General features: G+C 37.6%; 1 protein-coding gene across 3 annotated transcripts in view; it reads right to left on the bottom strand.

Annotated features, from left to right (window-relative positions):
- EXOC4 (exocyst complex component 4) overlaps window positions 1-19,455 on the bottom strand; it is an 815,814-nt gene that overhangs the window by 681,974 nt on the left and 114,385 nt on the right. For all 3 annotated transcript variants that reach the window (XR_009541913.1, XM_060156642.1, XM_060156644.1), the window contains exon 7: window positions 14,882-15,056. Coding sequence is in view for 2 of the 3 variants with exons in the window: in XM_060156642.1 (XP_060012625.1) it covers window positions 14,882-15,056 (175 nt within the window). In the remaining variant the exon portion in view is untranslated. The remainder of the gene's footprint in view (window positions 1-14,881; window positions 15,057-19,455) is intronic.

Raw genomic sequence — 19,455 nt, forward strand, 5'->3', positions numbered from 1 at the left:
CGGCAGCCCTCATTTTCCTTAGATGGAATCATATCGAAGCAGTGAATTTTGTTGTCATGGCTCACTTTGTATTTTTTAAATCCTTCAAAGCTTTTAGGTAGGTAATCAAAAAAGGTTCGTGCCACTCACTACTGTGTCCCTTTGGCAACACCAACAAATACTTCTGGGAAGACCAGAACTACTAAAAAGAATAAATAAATCTGTACCTTTGAATGCTAGAAAATTTGCTATATGATCTTAAGGATAAAAAAATTAAAATAATTTTGAAGAAAATTCCCCTGCGAAGGTCCCAGGTTTTATCAACACCTGATTGTATTACAGGTATAGATCTGGCAGCAAAACTGTAATCTAAAAATGTACATAAAACATAGGTGGTGAATGAGATGCTGTTAAACAGTTTGAGAGAGATCTCCGAGTAACAGTTTCTTAAGATCCTTTAAGTTAGGAAAGACTTTTTTATGGCTATATATAATTTCTGTGGCTTCCCATTAACCACATTCCCTGGAGTTCTAGTGGCGATGAGAGAAGAAACAGCAGAGCGTATCAGGAAACGCTTGGTGTCACCATCACGGACAAGTTCTCCGTCATGATTTGGCCATGGGGTAAGCTAATACAGGGATTGTGAGGGAAATAAACCTCAAATCACCTCAACTCCAAGGTCTTTTGCTAATGGCTGGCCCAATGTATTCTTGCCCTGCTTGCTCTGCTTCTTCCCTTCCTTTGAGGCTCACTTCCATATCTGTTAAAACAGGCTTTTATTCCCTCTCCAAGGTGTCTGTCCACATCCTCTAAGGAATGGTCAACTCCAGAAAGCCACCATCCCTAACCTGAACAGCACTTGGGTCCTGCTCACAAATGTGCTGCCATGTCACCCACATATAATGGAAAGATGGAGAAGCAAAGAAATGCAAAGCATGGCATCACTGTAAGAAGCTCCAGTCTCTAGAGACTATAAAATATGTTGCTTGTGGCAACAATGGAGAGCTGATTAAATTGATGAACTACCGAAGGAAAGTAGCCCTCGCTTCACTTGTACACTCATGAGTTTCTGAGCTGGTCCATTTGTATAGCTTCAGCTATTACGCTCAGGCAGATAGATGATCCCTAAATTTCTATCTCCTGCCCTAACCTCTCCCCTAACCTCCAGTGCTCCAACTCTAGTTGCCTGTAACACAATTCTATGGGGATATTCTGCCAATACCTCAAATTTAACAGGCACAAAGCACCATCTTCCCGATCCTAATAACTACGCAGGCTCAAAACTTCACCCTGACTTACGGCTCTCCATTTATTAGAGTAAATGGTAAAAGGTTCTGAAAATTCATTCTTCTTTCAAACTTTCTCTAATCTCAGTCCTCTTTCTTTTCACTGCCCCTGCCCTAGTCTAGCCCTTCCTTCCTGTATTGACTGAACTTGACTTCTAATCGGTATCTCTCCATCCACTTCCTTCTCCACCAATTCATTCTGCACGCTGTTGCCAGATTAAACATCCTAAATATATGACTTTCATCATTTCACTCTTCTACTGAAAAAGCATAACAGCTACTATCATCTATGAAGTAATCATGCCCTCCCCAAAACAATTTAAATCTGATTAAGTCTCTTGACCTAAGTTAGGGACATCGATAAACAGCAAATGACACAATGGGGAAGCAATCAACAAAAGCCAGAATGTGGGAAATTACTATAGGACAAATGATCTGGCTTCTTCAGTAAATAAATTTCAAGAGGTAAAAATGAGATGCAGGGGAACTTACACATTAAAATAGTTTTAAGAAACTTGCCAAACACACTGAGGTATTTAAACCTTATTTGAATCCTGATTCAGACAAACTGTAAAAAATACACAATTATGACCTTTGAGACAACTGGAAATGTGAACCCTGACTGGATATTTCACAGTAAGAAAACTATGCTTTTAGGTATGATCATGGTTTTTAAAAGGAGACCTTATCTTTCAGAGATTCACATTGGAATATAGGTGAAACAATATGCTCTCTAGGATTTTTTTTTTAAATAAGGGAAAGGGAAATGGGCAGGGGTAGAAACGAGACAATAGTACTATAAATTGGTAACATCAGAAAGTGAATTTGGACAATGGGTGCATAGGGGTTCATTATACATTTCTATGTATTTCTGAACACGTTTGAAATTTTCTGTAATAAAATAAAAACAAAAAAAACATTACGGCAGCCCACAGCCAAAAGAGGCAAGCCCAATCTCTTATTCAAAGATCTCCCTGGCACCCAAAACTATTCAATCTTATTTTGGTAACACTTCCCCCCCAGAAAAAAGCTAACCAAAAAAACCTCCATTCTTCCCAGCTCTCTATAATACTATGTGTATCACATATTCAACCCTAACCATGTTAGGGTGTGCCAAGTCTCTCCTTGTCCATGAACTCAAATGCTTTAACGCATTCTGACCTTGTTTTTCTATGATCTCCTCTGAAATTTATCCCTGGGACCATAAACAGCCCTGTATTATTGTTGGTTATGTTTTTGTCTTTACTCCCTGCAAGGTTAAAATAATTTCATAAATGCCTTTTACATATACATCTTAAAAAAGAAATACCTTTTCTCCTTAGTTAAAAACAACAACAAATTTCCATTAATATAAATCTGAAAAACTTATACAGGTAATAAATAGGGGTGGGGAGAGAAGAAACAAAGAAAACAACTCTTTTTTTAATAAAAAGACAATCATTAAGATTCTGATATAACTGTTTACAGTCCAAAAACTTCTTGAATGAAAAAATGTATTTTTCAATGTTCTCAACTACTCAAGTCAGAAACAGGAATTACCTATGTTTGCTGTCTTTGGGCTGCTAACTCTAAATAAAGTTGAATCAAAATCTCTAAATGGAGACTAATTACAGCACAGTCATTTGGATTTTCTTTTCCCTTTAACGTATGTATATATTAAAGCATTTCCCATCTTTATGGCACTTTAACATGCTATCATCATTTGCTATATGTCATGGAACACACACTCCCTCCTAAACATGCCACAGTGATGCATCTTTCTAAATAAAACTAAACTCACTTTTTGTAAATTTCTCCCACCCCTTAAGACTGTCTTCTAATAGTCTTGGTTTTAATATGACCAAGCCTGTAATACTTGCTCACCGTAGCTCTTAACCAGATTGTGCATTAGAATCAGTCGGAATCCTACTGAAAGAGGCTTTTCAGATGTGGGATCCACAGGTAATTCTGACTGGGAGGAAGGGAGGAAAAAGGAAGGCTCAGTGACAACTAATAGCTGTGACTACCAAAATATTCAGAACATTGAGATGATCTAATCTGAAGCCACTGCAAAAACATAAATAATTTTCTTGTTCCTATGGGGTAAAGCAAAGGCTTAAACCAATTTTAGTGCATTTAACAAAATATCTGGCATCTTAGAACTGGAAAACCCAACTCTCTATTCAGTGATTGCTATTCTTTGAAACATGAAATCCTCAATTTTCACAATTTGAAAATATGTATACATATATAGGTGTAAATACACTACTTTATATACATACACTTAGTAAAATGCCTAGTGAGACATATTCCTCAACGCAGAGTCCTTATTTTAAAATTATGAGAACTAAGGTCATTTCAACTAAATGAATCACCTACAAGTATCACAGATTCTCAAGTGAAATGTCAAGACGTCAAAGTCCAAGCCAAAGTAGGCGTGTAAATCACTGACTTAAACATTTAAAAAGAAAGCTAGGGGGACCTCCCTGGTGGCACAGTGGCTAAGAATCTGCCTGCCAATGCAGGGGACATGGGTTCGAGCCCTGGTCCAGGAAGATTCCCACATGCCGCGAAGCAACTAAGCCCGTGCGCCACAACTACTGAGTCTGTGCTCTAGAGCCCACAAGCCACAACTACTGAGCCTGCGTGCCACAATTACTGAAGCCCGCATGCCTAGAGCCCATGCTCCGCAACAAGAGAAGCCACCGCAGTAAGAAGCCTGCGCACTGCAAGGAAGAGTAGCCCCTGCTTGCCGCAACTAGAGAAAGCCCGCGTGCAGCAACAAAGACCCACTGCAGCCAAAAATTAAAAAAAAATAATAATGATAATAAAATAAAATACATTTATAAATTTAAAAAAAGAAAGCAAGCTAGGGCAAGCTGAGTTCTACATTTGACTCTTTGGTGCTATAACCATGATTTAAAACTCTTATCTCAGTTTCTCCAGCTCTAAAATGGGAACAATATGACGAATGGTAAAAACAGAAAGGACAAAGGGATTCATAAGATGCAAGAAATCATTTTAGTGCTTGAGTCTAAAGTGACAGATAAGTGAAATTACTTAAGAATTTCATAAATTCACTTGAACCAAGTAACTCCATGAAAGAGCTGTATTTTCCTAAATGTATTGTAAATGGTCTTTGTTTTAATATGATTGAAATGGTAAGATTTGCTGAGCCTGATAATCATTTAAATATTCTCTAACCAATTAAGATCAATAGGCAAGGGGCTTCCCTGGTGGCGCAGTGGCTGAGAATTCGCCTGCCAATGCAGGGGATACGGGTTCGAGCCCTGGTCCAGGAAGATCCCACATGCTGCAGAGCAACTACGCCTGTGCGCCACAACTACTGAGCCTGCACTCTAGAGCCCATGAGTCACAGCGACTGAGCCCGTGTGCCACAACTACTGAAGCCCACATACCTAGAGCCCGTGCTCCACAACAAGAGAAGCCGCCGCAATGAGAAGCCCGCACACTGCAACAAAGAGTAGCCCCTGCTAGCCACAACTAGAAAAAGCCCGCACGCAGCAACGAAGACCCAACGCAGCCAAAAAAATTTTTTAAATAAATAAATTAAAATAAGAAAAAAAAAAGATCGGTAGGCAAGAATAAAATCTTGATCTTTATCTTGTGACAAAGACCCAGCAACAATAATCTAATGCCAGTGTCTGATGAATTATTCTAAAAGCAAACTTACAAACCTTACAATGTTGTGGTGGAGTAAAGATTGCCGAGGATTCCTTGCTACTCTTCCCACTGAATGGACTCTATTTTCCCTCCACTTTGACCAACAGAATGTGGCAGATGTGACACCATCTAATATACAAGGCAGGGCCTTAAGGGATCATCAGCCTCCACCTTTACCTTTTTGACTGCTCCGGACTGGAAGCCAGCATTCATGTAAGAAGTCCAACTACCCTGAGACTGTCATGCTATGAGGTCCTATGGAGAGAGAGAGAAAGCTTCTAGCGCAGCCCAGGCTTTAGCTGAAGTAGCCAAGTGAATGTTCTCAGTTGACGCCATGTAAAGTAGAAGCACCACCCTGCTGAGCCCTGAGTGAATTTCTGACTCATAAAACTGAGAGCAAACAGAAGCCATGAAGTTTGAGCAATGTGGTGTGCAGCAACAGAGCATCAAACCAAAAGAACTATAACTATACTCAAGAATTTAGGCAACCTCGCAAATTACTTCCACATCAGAATAGGTTTAAGAGAAAGAACTTTTTTTTTAAAAGTATTATCAATTCAGGAAGATATCATCATTTTTGCTCTAAAATCTTCTCAGGTAGGCAAGAGCAGTATCAGTGAAGCAATGCCAGTAGCTTTAATTTCACTCAAATCATATAATGATACTCTACCTCACACTATCCCACCTATTATCATTAATCATCACCACTTAATTATGGCCTCTTGGTTACTAGTAACCCCCTTGCTTGGGCCCAGGTGCACCAAATCTTGATAAGCACACAGCCTCCTTAAGGACTAAGGCCGTTTAAATCACCAGGGGCAGTACAAATCTGCCTTGGCTTTCAGTGGTCCACCCTCCAGTACCTCAGACAAAACCAGACAAAGAGAGGGACTTCCCTGGTGGTACAGTGGTTAAAAATCCTCCTGCCAATGCAAGGGACACGGGTTCGAGCCCTGGTCCAGGAAGATCCCACATGCCGCGGAGCAACTAAGCCCGTGCGCCACAACTACTGAGCCTGTGCTCTAGAGCCCGTGAGCCACAACTACTGAGCCCGTGCTCCGCAACAAGAGAAGACACTGCAATGAGAAGCCCGCGCACCGCAACAAAGAGTAGCCCCCGCTCGCCACAACTAGAGAAAGCCCGCACACAGCAACAAAGACCCAATGCAGCCAAAAATAAATAAAATAAAATAATTTAAAAAAAAAAAAACAACAGACAAAGAGAAAAGCTTTGGAGGTGGTGGACTGTAAGGAAGCCCTGTCATTTCTACCCTTGGGTCCTCTAGACCAAGACCCAATCAGACCCAAGCAGATACTTCCTGGGCAATTAGAAATTTAAGGAGAGCAGACTTTCCACCAAATCCACCTAATTCTGGGGCATCAGCCACCGAGCTACTATTTTTTAAAGTTTGGCCCAGTGTATTAAGATATCCATGACATTCACCACAACTTTCACTGGGCCTCAGACACCCTAGCACTCTGACTTGCACAACTGCCACACGTGCACGGGGAGCCAGAGGAATCTCCTTGGCTGCCCATCATTTCCTGCTTTAAGTAGTGCACATAAAACAACCTACAGAGAGTCCTGATGCTATAGAAGCTGACTTCAATTTAGAGGAAGATTTCTACTTTAACTTTCACATGTTCACTTAATTCTATGCATTGGGCAGCATACTATCCATTGACCAGATAGAACAAAAAATCGAGGAGCAAGCACCTTCCTAGAGACTCAGTGGCCTGGCCAACAACATGATTCTAATATGCCACCCCAAACAGAGGCTATCAAAAAGTGTTAAAGGTTGAGAAATGAAGAAAAACTATTTCTGCAAGAATAATCGCACAAGTTATCTGGCCTAGAATACAGCAAAAAAAAAAAAAAAAAGCTAGTTTTACTTTGAGGAATGGAATCCTCAGCTAACCAAAATATCACATGAAACAAAAGCTAAGAATAACCTAGTTTCAGACCTGAATTCAAAATAGAAATTGCATCTGTCTCCTTGAAAAACTCCTCTAGGTCATGAATCAGTACCAATAAGATTTGTGGATTTTCTTACCTGACAGCAAACTTCAAGTTCTCTCTGCATGAGGTTAATTTTATCACTATTTAGACATTTAAGTGGCAGTTAACACAAGTAAAATGATTTTCCATTCTGTCTCTGTTAAGCTCCAGAAAGAGAGATCAGGGCACTAAAAAGTGAAGTGACTTGTGGTGTCACTGTCAGTGGTTCAACAGTGTAATTACAACCCACAGCCTCCATCTGTAGAATACTACTTAGCACACTCGGGGTTACACACTTAAGCCGACAATGGCTAAACAGGCAGTTTGGCTTTGAAAAGAGATGTGAATAAAAAAATGAGATTTTTTTTCAGAATCGTAACACCTGAAAGATAGGTTTGTTCAAAGTGATCCTCTTATTTCCTCTGTTATGTTAAATCCCACGAGAAATGGAGCATTTTGTGTTTCTAGTGTACCTCGGTCTTAACACACTTGAAAATGTGCAGCCAACGGTATGACAGGCATGTCACCAAGTAGGTGACATTTCGGAAGGTGCTGTTTGCTACTCAGAAGGGCAAAAACATGCATTTCTATTATCACAGTTCTAAAGAGTGTGTAAAACTGAAAAGGGAGTTCAATGGTGTGTGGTCACAGGGATGACACCAGCAGAAAACTCTGACACCCTGTTACTATGATAGCGACAGCCGTGTCTCCACACACAGCTGTCTCCAGACACAAACACGCCGAGACAAATGAGCCTTCCAGCTACAGGATGGATTCTGCCTGCCAGGCACAGCCCAGGTTCCAGTGGAGAAAAGCTGCCGAAGTCTCTACGTGATCAAAAGTTATTTTCTTTTCCAAGATTTAGTAAACAAAAGAGCATTTCCATTTTTCAGCAAGAAACATTTTCGATTCAAAGAAACACTGAAATTCGAAGTCTAAACACCTGTAACTCCATTCAGCATATGATCCCATCACCTTCATACATGCTGGTACATGCTAACTGCAGGCGTCTATTGTTCTCAACTATGTCTGTTCTCCAGAAAAGATTTTAACCTAAAGAGCATTCCACCAACAAGTATCAGAAAACTAAATTGGCCCTAAGCATAAACCTCTGCATGCAAACTTAAACCAAAAGTCTTCTTTTCTAAGCCCTCCACGTTGGCAAATATTCTCCTGTGCTACTTCCCATGCCAGCTGGCTAACACTAAAGGAAAAACACACACTCTTGCCCACTCCCCTCACTTCACCAGAGTGAGCTCTCTATCTTGTGTTCAGCTTTATTCCCCAATACTTAGCACATAGTTCGCCCCAATAACTTAACACTAAAATATCAGTCATACTGGAAACCAGCATGACACGCTGACTATGTGGTTTTATAGATTCTCCAAAAGACTCCCTAAAGGTTTACAAATCCTTCCCTCTTCTTTGTATTCCTCTAACATGCTCCATGAAAGCCTGTGATTTGTTCTATTAGACAATATCTCAAGTAATATAACCCACAGACTCTCCACTAGCCTACACACTAGTTTCCTTGCCTTAGTCTCCAGCCTCTACACCCAATCCTTTTCAGTGCTACCATATTAATCCTACTTCATCTCACCACATGCCAATCCAAATCCAAAATGGCCCAGTTATCACCTAAAAAAAGGGTCCTCAAACTTGATCGTGCATACGAATCATGTGAAGGGCTTATTAAAATACAGATTGTGTGGCCTCACTCCTTGAGTTTTTGAATCAGTAACTATGAAGTAGGAACACAAATTTCTTTTTTAACATGCTCCTTGGTAACACTAATGCTGCTGGTCCAGGAAACATACTTTGAGAACCACTGACCCAAAGCAACAGTTCCCAATTACAGGATCCCAAACAAATTATCAGAATCATCTTAGGAGCTAAAAAAACAAAAAACAACAGCAACAAAAAACCCCACAAAATCCAGTCCTTATCCACAGTGATCCTTAATCAGAAGGTCAAGGATGGGACTAGGAATCAATCCAGAGGTAAACCTAATGCATACTCAGCTTCAGGAGCCATTAGCCTAAAGACAAATCACAATCCCCTTAGATGACACTTAAGGGCTTCCACAACCTGAACCCAAACCTACCTATCTGACCTTATCTTCTAGTGCACAAAATAAACCCTCAGTTACAGCTAAACCATTCTTTTCTTACTTATCCGTGAATATCCTTGTCCATTCATTCCTTCTGTGCCACTTACCAGTATCTCACTTGCCATTCCAGCTGTCTAGAATGCCATTTGCATCTTCTCTACCTCTGCAAAACCTCCAAGGATCAGCTCTTCAACAATCCTGAACACCTTTTTTGGTCCATTTAACATGTTTCAGGATGATTATATGACACACTGTGCCAACTACCATTCTTACATTTAGCAACATTAGACCATTTGTGTGTCTGTCACTGCATATCCAGTTTATTAATGGGTATATAACCTAATATTACACTGTAAGAAATCTGTAACTAATCTGTAACCTGAAAGAATTTTTTAAGGAACTAGAAAATACAGAAAACTAAAACCGATTTAAAAATTGTATAACAATTTTTTTTTAATGTTGAGCCTTCTTTTAATTTATTTATTTTTATTTTTGGCTGTGTTGGGTCTTCGTTTCTGTGCAAGGGCTTTCTCTAGTTGTGGCAAGCGGGGGCTACTCTTCATCGTGGTGCGCGGGCCTCTCACTATCGCAGCCTCTCTTGTTATGGAGCACAGGCTCCAGACGCAGGCTCAGTAGTTGTGGCTCATGGGCCTAGTTGCTCCGTGGCATGTGGGATCTTCCCAGACCAGGGCTCGAACCCGTGTCCCCTGCATTAGCAGGCAGATTCTCAACCACTGCACCACCAGGGAAGCCCAATTTTTATTACATAATAGTAATCATTTAAAATATGTAGATGACCTCTTACTTTAAAATGCTTTATTCTTGAATCTGTGGATTAATAAAGATGAGTATAATAGAGAGCTAAGAAACAATCAACCAGAGATTAATTCAAGTCATGACTAATATCACTCTTCCACTACATGTCTAAGAAAACACAAACTGGGGGCAGAAAAGTAGAAAAGTAAGAGGAGGAGAAAAATGGAGGAAAAGAAAGAAAGGAAAAAAGCAAAGAACCCGGTCATACCTTGACCTCAAAACGAGTAAACATAATACATGAAATGAAATGTTATTTCTACGTTAGACCCATCACCTTGTACTAATATTAGATCAGTTTTAGTTTTATGTTCTTTATCTGTCAAATAGCTTATGCCAACAGTATATGTACACATTAACGTGAAATGGCAACAGTATTGCCAAGTGTATGATTTGGGGACTACAAGTTACTCAGAGATTTAACGCACAGTTGATGCCTCTTTAGTGTCTTAACTACATCTTAAGGGTGAAGGGAGTGGGGAATGGGAAGTGATTTCTAATGGATACAAACAGGGACTTCCCTGGTGGCATGGTGGATAAGACTCCATGCTCCTAATGCAGGGGGACCGGGTTCGATCCCTGGTCAGGGAACTAGATCCCACATGCATGCCACAACTAAGAGTTAGCATGCCATAACTAGGGGGCCCACATGCCGCAACTAAGGAGCCAGAGAGCCACAACTAGGACCCAGCACAACCAAATAAATAAATATTTAATGGATACAAACAAGGTTTCTTTTTAGGGTGATGAAAATTTTATAAAATCATATCATGGTGATGGTTGCACAACTCCATAAATATACTAAAAAGCATTGAAATCTATACCTTAAACAGGTAAACCTTGTGGCAGGTACATTAAATCTCAATAAAGCTCTTTAAATAAACAAATGAATAACTCATTCCATAATATGGAAGATAGGCTCCTCAATAATATGGAAGATAGGCTCCTCAATCATCTTTTGAAATGACATGTGTGAAAGGTATATCTCATTTAATAAGCCAGAAACATACTTTCATTTTTTCATTTCAAGTTAATGTCTGATGGAACTTAAAGTTCCTTAGTTTATTATAAACATTTTTAATATGAGATAATGGGTTTTGTTTTCAGAAGTGTAGGAATTATATACATTTGACAAATCCAAAGTAAGTAGGGCTAAGTAAGGCATATGTTACTTTGTTCATAACCATAATTAATTCTTCATAAATCCTATAAATAGGATCCTAGTAGATTCAAAAGTTGTTTTAAACTTAGAACATTAGTCTTATTCAAATATCAGATATCAAAAACTTATTCATAAAGCATTTTATAACCTTGTGACAACAGGATTACATAGTCTATAACATACTTCCTAGGGTTTAACGTATTCAGGTTTTAAATGCCATAAGTACTGATACAAATAATTCCATTTGATAATATTATATTCTAATACTGTCCAATATATTTGCATAACACAAATATTTTTATTAGTATTTCATGGTACATCTCTTTCCATTCATATACTTTTAATCTGTCTATATCTTTATGTTTAAAATCTCTTAAGCCCAAAATGAGGAACTTGAATTAAAAGATGGGGATATATTCTTCAAAATGCCACTGTTATAATAAAAGGTAAAGAAAAGCTATGGAAATGTTCAAGCTTAAAGGAAACTAAAGAGGCATAAAAAGCAGATACAGTATCTAATGCTAGACTGGATTTTCTACTGGAGGAGCAAAAAAAAAAAAAACTGCCCTAAAGAACATTACTGGGTCAATCAACAAAACTAGGAAATAGAAAATAGATAACAGAGAAAACACACACAAGTACATATATATAGAGAGAAAACAATTGATAAAGTGACAAAATGCTAACAGCAGTTGAATTTGAATTAAGAGTTATATGGGCACCCTTTATACTATTCTTACCTTTCTAAAAGTTTGAAGTTATTTTAAAATTTCAAAAAAACAACATAAAACATATCTCTTGTAAACAGTATGGTTGGGTTTTTCTTTTTTTAAACCAATCTGACAAACTCTGCCTTTAAATTGAAGTATCTAGTCCATTTACATTTAATGTAATTACTTACATGGGCGGTATAAGTCTAACATGTTGCTATTTGTTTTCTATTCATCCTATCTTTGTTTTGTACTTTATCTTTTCTTTCTTCATTGTTCTTTTTTCTTCCTTTCCTGCTTTTTTCTTTTGGATTAATCAAATATTTGTTCACTATTCAGTTTTATGCCCTTTACTGGCTTTTCAGCTATACAGCTATTTTACAATTTAATGTTTGCTCTAGGGATTATAATATGCATCCTTAACTTACCACAGTTTACCTTAAACATTGTATCTCTTCATGTATAATGTAAGAAACTTACAGCAGTAGAGTTTCATTTACCCTATTCCCATCTTTTGTGCAATTATTGTCATACACTTTACTTCAAAATATATTATAAAACCCACATACATTACTATTGGTTTTGCTTTAAACAAAAATTAAGAAATGAGAAAAATATATTTTATTTTTACCCACATATTTACCACTTCTGGACTTCTTTATATTTTCCTGTAGATGAGTTACCATCTGGTATTGTTTTCCTTTAGCCTGAAAAACTTTCTTTAACATTTCTTTAAGTGCAGGGCCAGTGAAAACAAATTCTTTCAGCTTTAGTTAATGTGAAAACATCACTATTTCACCTTCATTTCAAATGATTTTTTCAGTGAATATAAAATTCTAGATTGACAATTTTTGTATTTTATAGCACTTTCAAGATGACATACATCAATTTCTGGCTTGTATTGTTTCTGATGAGACATTAGTGAACATCTTTATCACTGGTTCGCTGTAGGCAATGCACTCTTTTTCCTCTGGCTATATTTAAGATTTTTTTCTTTGCTTTTCAGCTACCTTATGATAATGTGTCTAGATATAGTTTTCTTTGTGTTAAACTTCCTTGGATTTGTTGAACTTCTTGATCTTTGGGTTTATGTTTTTCAACAAATTTAGAAATTTTGGGTCATTGTTTCTTCCAATAATTAACTGCCCCAATCTCTCTCCCTGCTCTCCCTCTGTAGTTCCAACCACACAAATGTTAGACAACATGATACTGTCCCACAGGACATTATGGCTGTGCTCATTTTTCTTTTCAGTCTATTTTCTCCCTGTACTTTAGTTTAGATTGGTTTTGATTGATTTTTCTTCAAGTTTTCTGATCCTTTCTTATACAGCATGCAATCTGTTGCTAAATCCATCTGGTAAATTTTTCATTTCAGATATTTTCATCAAATTTTTAAAATTCTGGTTATTAGTCACGTTTTTCTGCTTTTTTGCAAGTATAATAATCGTATGCTGCACAACGTGGATGCTTCATTATTGAGATACTAGATTATATTACTTTATTTACAGGTGGATCAGACTAATACTGTAGAGACTTGGTTTGGGGCTTTGTTACATGAAATTACAGTATCACGTACACTATGGCTAGAACAGCCCAATTCCTAAAACATCTGAGGTCACATATGAAAGCACAGGATGTTCACTAAGTTCTCCCCACACTGGCTGGTCTGAATTCCAACGTTTCTGAGCATTTGGCAACTTCTGCAATTTCCATTCAGCTCACAGTCCCACAGTAGCTATATTCTGCCTTGGAGTGGGTGAAACTTCACATCTGACCAAAGGTTCAACACTACTCTTTTCATATTTCTGGGGTTCCTTCTCTCTGCAATTCCCTCTCCTTCAGTATCCTAACCCACAAACTGCAGCTGCCTCCGCACCCCTGAACTCTGCTTCATCTACTACTTAGAGCCTGCTGATGTTTGTTCACTTTCCTATGTCATAGTTTGAAAGTGTCCCCAGAGAAGAAGCTGGGATGTATGTGAAAGTGACCTCATGTATTCTCTTCTCTCAACTGATGATGCTGATCGCCTGAGTCCACCCAGTTTTCAAGTTAATTATGGTAGGAGGTAACCACATCATGGACAGAACCAGAAGTCCTTAATTCTAACTATTTTTGAAATAGCTTTAAAATCTATTTTCTTATTTCATCATTAAAATAAACATGTAACCTGAAAAGCATATATTTCCATGACAGATTAGCAAACCAAGATATAAAATCTTAAATAAGCAGTTTCCAAGCAATAAAGATATTTTATTCAACACCCAAATATTCATCAAGCACCTACTATGGGCACGTGGTAATTGACGTAGCAGCAAAACAAACTCATGGAATATAGTTGCAACCTATATTATTTCTACTGAACCATCAATAAAGCACACAGACTGTATCCCAAAAACTGTCTAATGAATGAATAATCAGGAATCAATCAATCCACCAAGAGCATGCCTATACTCTCAAAAATAACTACAATCTGCATACATGATTTATTTTTTTCCTGCAAAGAATCCTATTTGCCATGAAAATAATTTCATTTCTACACAGTTATATTTTTCAATTCCCTATATATACTTAATTTTTTTCCTATTAGTAGATACTGTCTAACCAAGTCACTTCTATATAGCTATGTCAAATTTGCTTCAGCTAACTCTTAATCGTATTTCTCATTTTCGTCTGGCCATATCAAATATATTTTCCTGGCGCATGGAGAGAAAACATAATAAAATTTCTAAATACCCCCTCTGCAGCATCATACCAAACAGTAATATCATTCCTCCGATCTTCAACAGATCAATCAAGGTGGTACATTTATACCTTACAGGTTTATCTTCATCTCTTAAAATAAGCTCTTGACCTGTCTTTTACCCCAACATATGCAAGAGCTGACTGTAAGAAAATGGTCATAAACTTAAGCTACATATGTTTAGATCCTTGATTGCTACGTATTGAGAATCTCCTAATTTTAAAGCCTGGCCAAAAGAAGTTTGTTTAAAAGGTCTTTTGAAAATGATAGAAGTTCATAACATCAGCAAGCATCACCTTTAAATAGGAACACTACATTCTCACTGCTTATGATTAAGAGAATATTTTAGGTGGCTGATTTTTTTATGTTCCTACCTGTTATTCCGAATCAAGATGGGCACCCTCTGTAAAAGGATCTTACCTGCAGAACATCTTGGATCTTCACCCACACATCTGCCATGTCATACAATTTGACATCTTCCTGCTGAGTCAGTGGAGTCACAACAGTGTCTTGCAGGTACCCCAGGACCACAGAGTGTGCAGTAGCTACAGCATTAAACTTGTCAAACAGCAACTCCAGCAGTTCTAGAAGTAACCTAGTGAAAAAAATAAACATTTACATACAAACACAAAATGATTGACACTGGCCTGCAAGAAAAACATCAAACTAAAGTGAAGTAGCACACTACCATGTAAACAGCTCATTAAATTTCAACAGATTTCATTTCAAACAGTTGTCTGATCTAAGTAACTTTTGAAAATTTATCTAAGTGTCTGTTTCCTCTGCTATAAAATGGACATGGTGAAGTCAGACAGACAAAGTATTATATAATCACTTATATGTGTGATCTAAAAAATAATACAAATGAATCTATATACAAAACAGAAACAGACTCACAGATGTAGAAGACAAACTTATAGTTACCAAGGGAGGAAGGGAAGGGGGAAGGATAAATTCGGAGTATGGGACTAACAAATGCAAACTACTATACATAAAATAGGTAAGCAATAGAATTTACTATATAGTGCAGGGAACTATATTCCATATCTTATAATAACCTATAATGGAAAATAATCTGAAAAATATATATGTATAACTGAATCACTTTGCTGCACACCTGAAACTAACATAATATTGTAAATCAACTATACTTCAATTTAAAAAAATGGACATGGTGTAAAAATTTTAAAGACAATCTTAAAGTCCCTAAACCAGCAGTAGCAGCTCAGTAAACATTTGTTTCCTTTTTAACATGATTCAGTGATCACTATACTCTCTTATTTATATAGGTAGTTTTTCTAAGGAATTCAGGCAATTTTTCAGACAACAGTTCGAATGTTACCAAGAATGTGCTATTCTCTAGCAATAAATTGGGCACTTTGGTAAGGACACTAATCCTTTTAGTCATGGAAAGCTGCGCTTACTCCCATTCAAATGTATGGCCTAACTTGCCAGAAAAAACTACACACCTGCTGAGAAATCTGACTTTCATCACAGGGAGCAGCTTGGACCTCCGCATTATCTCATTTTGCATCTTGAGAGATGGACACATATTATTACATGAATTTTATATACTCAAGGACACAAAATGAGGTTGCAAGGCAGCTGACCCCAGAACAAAAGTTGATTTTCATGTCAGAGCACTGAGCCACCTACCTCTCTCTATAGTTTTACAGTGGAGATGTACATTCAGAGATGGCTCAGAGCTTCATGTCATGGATGCAAAGTAATTCCCCCATCACTGAGCCTTACAGCATCACTGATCACTCACACTTGGAACCATCCTTTCCTCCTCTGAAGTTGTATTTTATTCCACTTTTAAGGAACTTATCACACATATGGCTCACATGCGTGACTCAATCAACGTGGGTCACATTTATTTATACATAGACATTTTACCTCCCTTCCCCATTATGAGTCCTTTAGAGCAGGCACTGCTTTATACATCTCTGTATACGCAGGAGCACTCAGAACAGTGAGCAGCAAATATCGGCTGGATGAATTTAATGTGTATACCATGAATGAGTACAGACAATTTTGGAATGTGACCTTTATTGTATAATCTGTGGCTCTCAGTTCATAGTTCCTAAGTAGACTTATAAACCAACCTGGAAAGTAGAAAAAGAAAGCAAAACATCTTGTCAGCAATGTCGATTAACAAGATTTTATTACCATAAATAAGAGGCTGTAACTACAATCTCATCAAAACCTATAGCATAATATCTATTCCTATGGCTTCTTTATTGACCAATTACTGTAATTAATGTGCCAATGTGACAGCCAATAATTATCTTATGATAAAACCCTAATATCTGACATTTTTATTTAGACAAGACAGAATCAATAAAAATGTACATATTCCTCCCAGTCCAAAATATATATATATAATCCAGAAATTACACATCGTATTTGTAAATAGGAGCCATTCTACCTTTGAATGATGATTTTTTAACATCTTTTAAAGGTAAATTCATATTTATACTCACATTCACCTAAAACAATTCTTCACTTTCATCTGTGTTATATAAGAACTACTCAAAATCAGCAGAAAGAGGTACAAAGTACAGGAAGTTGTATCTAACTTAACTAAAATAGTTAATTCAGTGTTGGTAAATAATCTGTGTAAGACTGGTATCTGGCATCATACAGAGAAAATACCTGATTAAGTAAGGTTCTACTTTTCAAATAAAGATTTATGCTGAGTATGTAAAAGCCTGTGGTTCCCAAATGTCAATCCACAGACCACAATGTATTTTTCAGTGGTAGACAGAAAAATAAGACCATATCTTCACGTTTCACAAAGGTAAATTTGTTTGATATTTTTGGTATTCTCTTGGTAAGAAAAATCTGTTATTTTCTCCCATGACTGCAGTTATATTGCCAAATGTCCTTACTTGACAAAATTAAAACGTAGTAACCTTATGCTATACCCAGACATTTCTGGAATGATTTTTTTTTAATTTTTATTTTATACTGGTGTATAGTTGATTTACAATGTTGTGTTAGTTTCAAGTGTAAAGTGATTTAGTTATACATATATCTATTCTTTTTCAGATTCTTTTCCCAGATAGGTTATTACAGAGTACTGAGGAGAGTTCTCTGTGCTATACTGTAGGTCCCTGTTGATTACCTATTTTATGTATAGCAGTATGTACATGTTAATCCACCCTCCTAATTTATCCCTCCCCCTCACCTTTCCCCTTTGGTAACCACTAGTTTGTTTTCTTTGTGCGTCTGTTTCTGTTGAAATGATGTCGATGCATGACATTCAGAAGCGTAAGGCATGCTGGTATCCAACTTCCCAATGGCGTGAAGTTCTAGGTACAGGCCTACAAACCAGCAATAAAGCAGGAAACACTGGAAGAGGAGTGGCTCCTCTGAATGGAGGGGCTGCTGTCTGGTTATCTCCAGGGCCACTAGACTCCATGACTACACACATCTTGGCTGCCACTCAAGGACAAGAGCAACTCAGCAACCAGGGGCAGTGCTCTGTTTAGAAAAGAGACCTAAGAGGGAACTGAGGTGTAAAATGAGGTCCATGGTATCTTAACAGTATGGAAATAGCAATCCCTGGATAAAATGCAACACACGACCACCTTCGGCCACACCTGGAGGATCAAGACCAAGACAGATGTGTTGTATTATGACTATCAGAGCCATAAGACAGGCTACAGAGGGAAGAAAACAAGAAGAGCCAGGCCGGAAATCAAGACACTCTATTTGCCGCTCTGCGTACCTTGAAACATCCACCAATTTCAAAGAGAGGGAAGCTCTCCTCTGCCTCACCACAGCACAGTCTCGACAATACTAATAAAACCCGCAGCTCTGACATTAAAACTTAAAACTTTTGTGCTGCAAATGATGCCATCAAGAAAGTGAAAAGGCAACCCAAGATATGGGAGAAAACATTTGCAAATAATTTACCTGATTTGTATCTAGAATACCTCAAGATTTCTTACAGCTAGTAACAAGACAACCAAATTTTAAAATGGACAAAGGATTTGAATATGCATTTCTCCAAAGAAGATATATGAATGACCAGTAGGCAAACAGAAGATGCTCAACATCTCAGCCATCAGAGAAATACAAATCAAAACCAGGAGATACCAGTTTTTGGATGGTTATAATCAAAAAGACAGACAATACAAAGTACTGGTAAGGATGTAGAGAAATTTGAACTCTCATACAGCACTGGTGAGAATGTAAAAATGGTACAACTGCTTTGGAAAACACTTTGGCAGTTCCTCAAAACATTAAACATAGAGTTACCATACGTACCCAGCAATTCCACTCTTAGGTATATACCCAAGAAAAACAAAAACACACGTGCACAAAAATGTGTACACAAGTGCTCACAGCAGCATTATTCATAATAGTAAAATATTAAAATAGTAGTAAAATAGTAATAGTAAAATCATAAAGTGGAAATAATCCAAATGTCCATCAACTAACAAATGGACCCAAAAAACCCGAGGTATATTCATACAATAGAATATTATTTGGCTATAAAAGGAGATGAAGTACTCATACATATTACAACATGAACCTTGAAAACATTATGCAAAGTGAAAAAAGTCACAGAAGACTACGTTGTGACTTTGTGTGATTGTATTTATATGAAATATCCAGAATAGGCAAATTGCACAGAAGGAAAATATGTTAGTGGTTCTTAGGTAGGTGGGAATTACCCACTAAAGCATATGGGGCTTGTTTTGTAGGGGGGACATAAATGTTCTGGAACTACAGAGCGGTGATGGTTGCACACCCTGTGAATACACCAAAAACCAGTGTTTCAAGGGGTGATTTGTGTAGTATGTGAATTATATCTCAATTTAGCTGTTTTTTGTTTTTGTTTTTTAAATCATCAGCTGTGGCTCTGAGTCAGGCCAGTGAGGGCCCAACACCTCCCCTGTGGTGAAGTGAAAACATATAGAACAGTGAAAAAAGGAAACTGATGTCTCAAAAAGTGAAGTAGTATGAACACTGACTCCTTC

This window comes from Lagenorhynchus albirostris, chromosome 8 (genome assembly GCF_949774975.1).
Source record: "Lagenorhynchus albirostris chromosome 8, mLagAlb1.1, whole genome shotgun sequence".
In the NCBI taxonomy this organism is placed as follows: Eukaryota; Metazoa; Chordata; class Mammalia; order Artiodactyla; family Delphinidae; genus Lagenorhynchus; species Lagenorhynchus albirostris.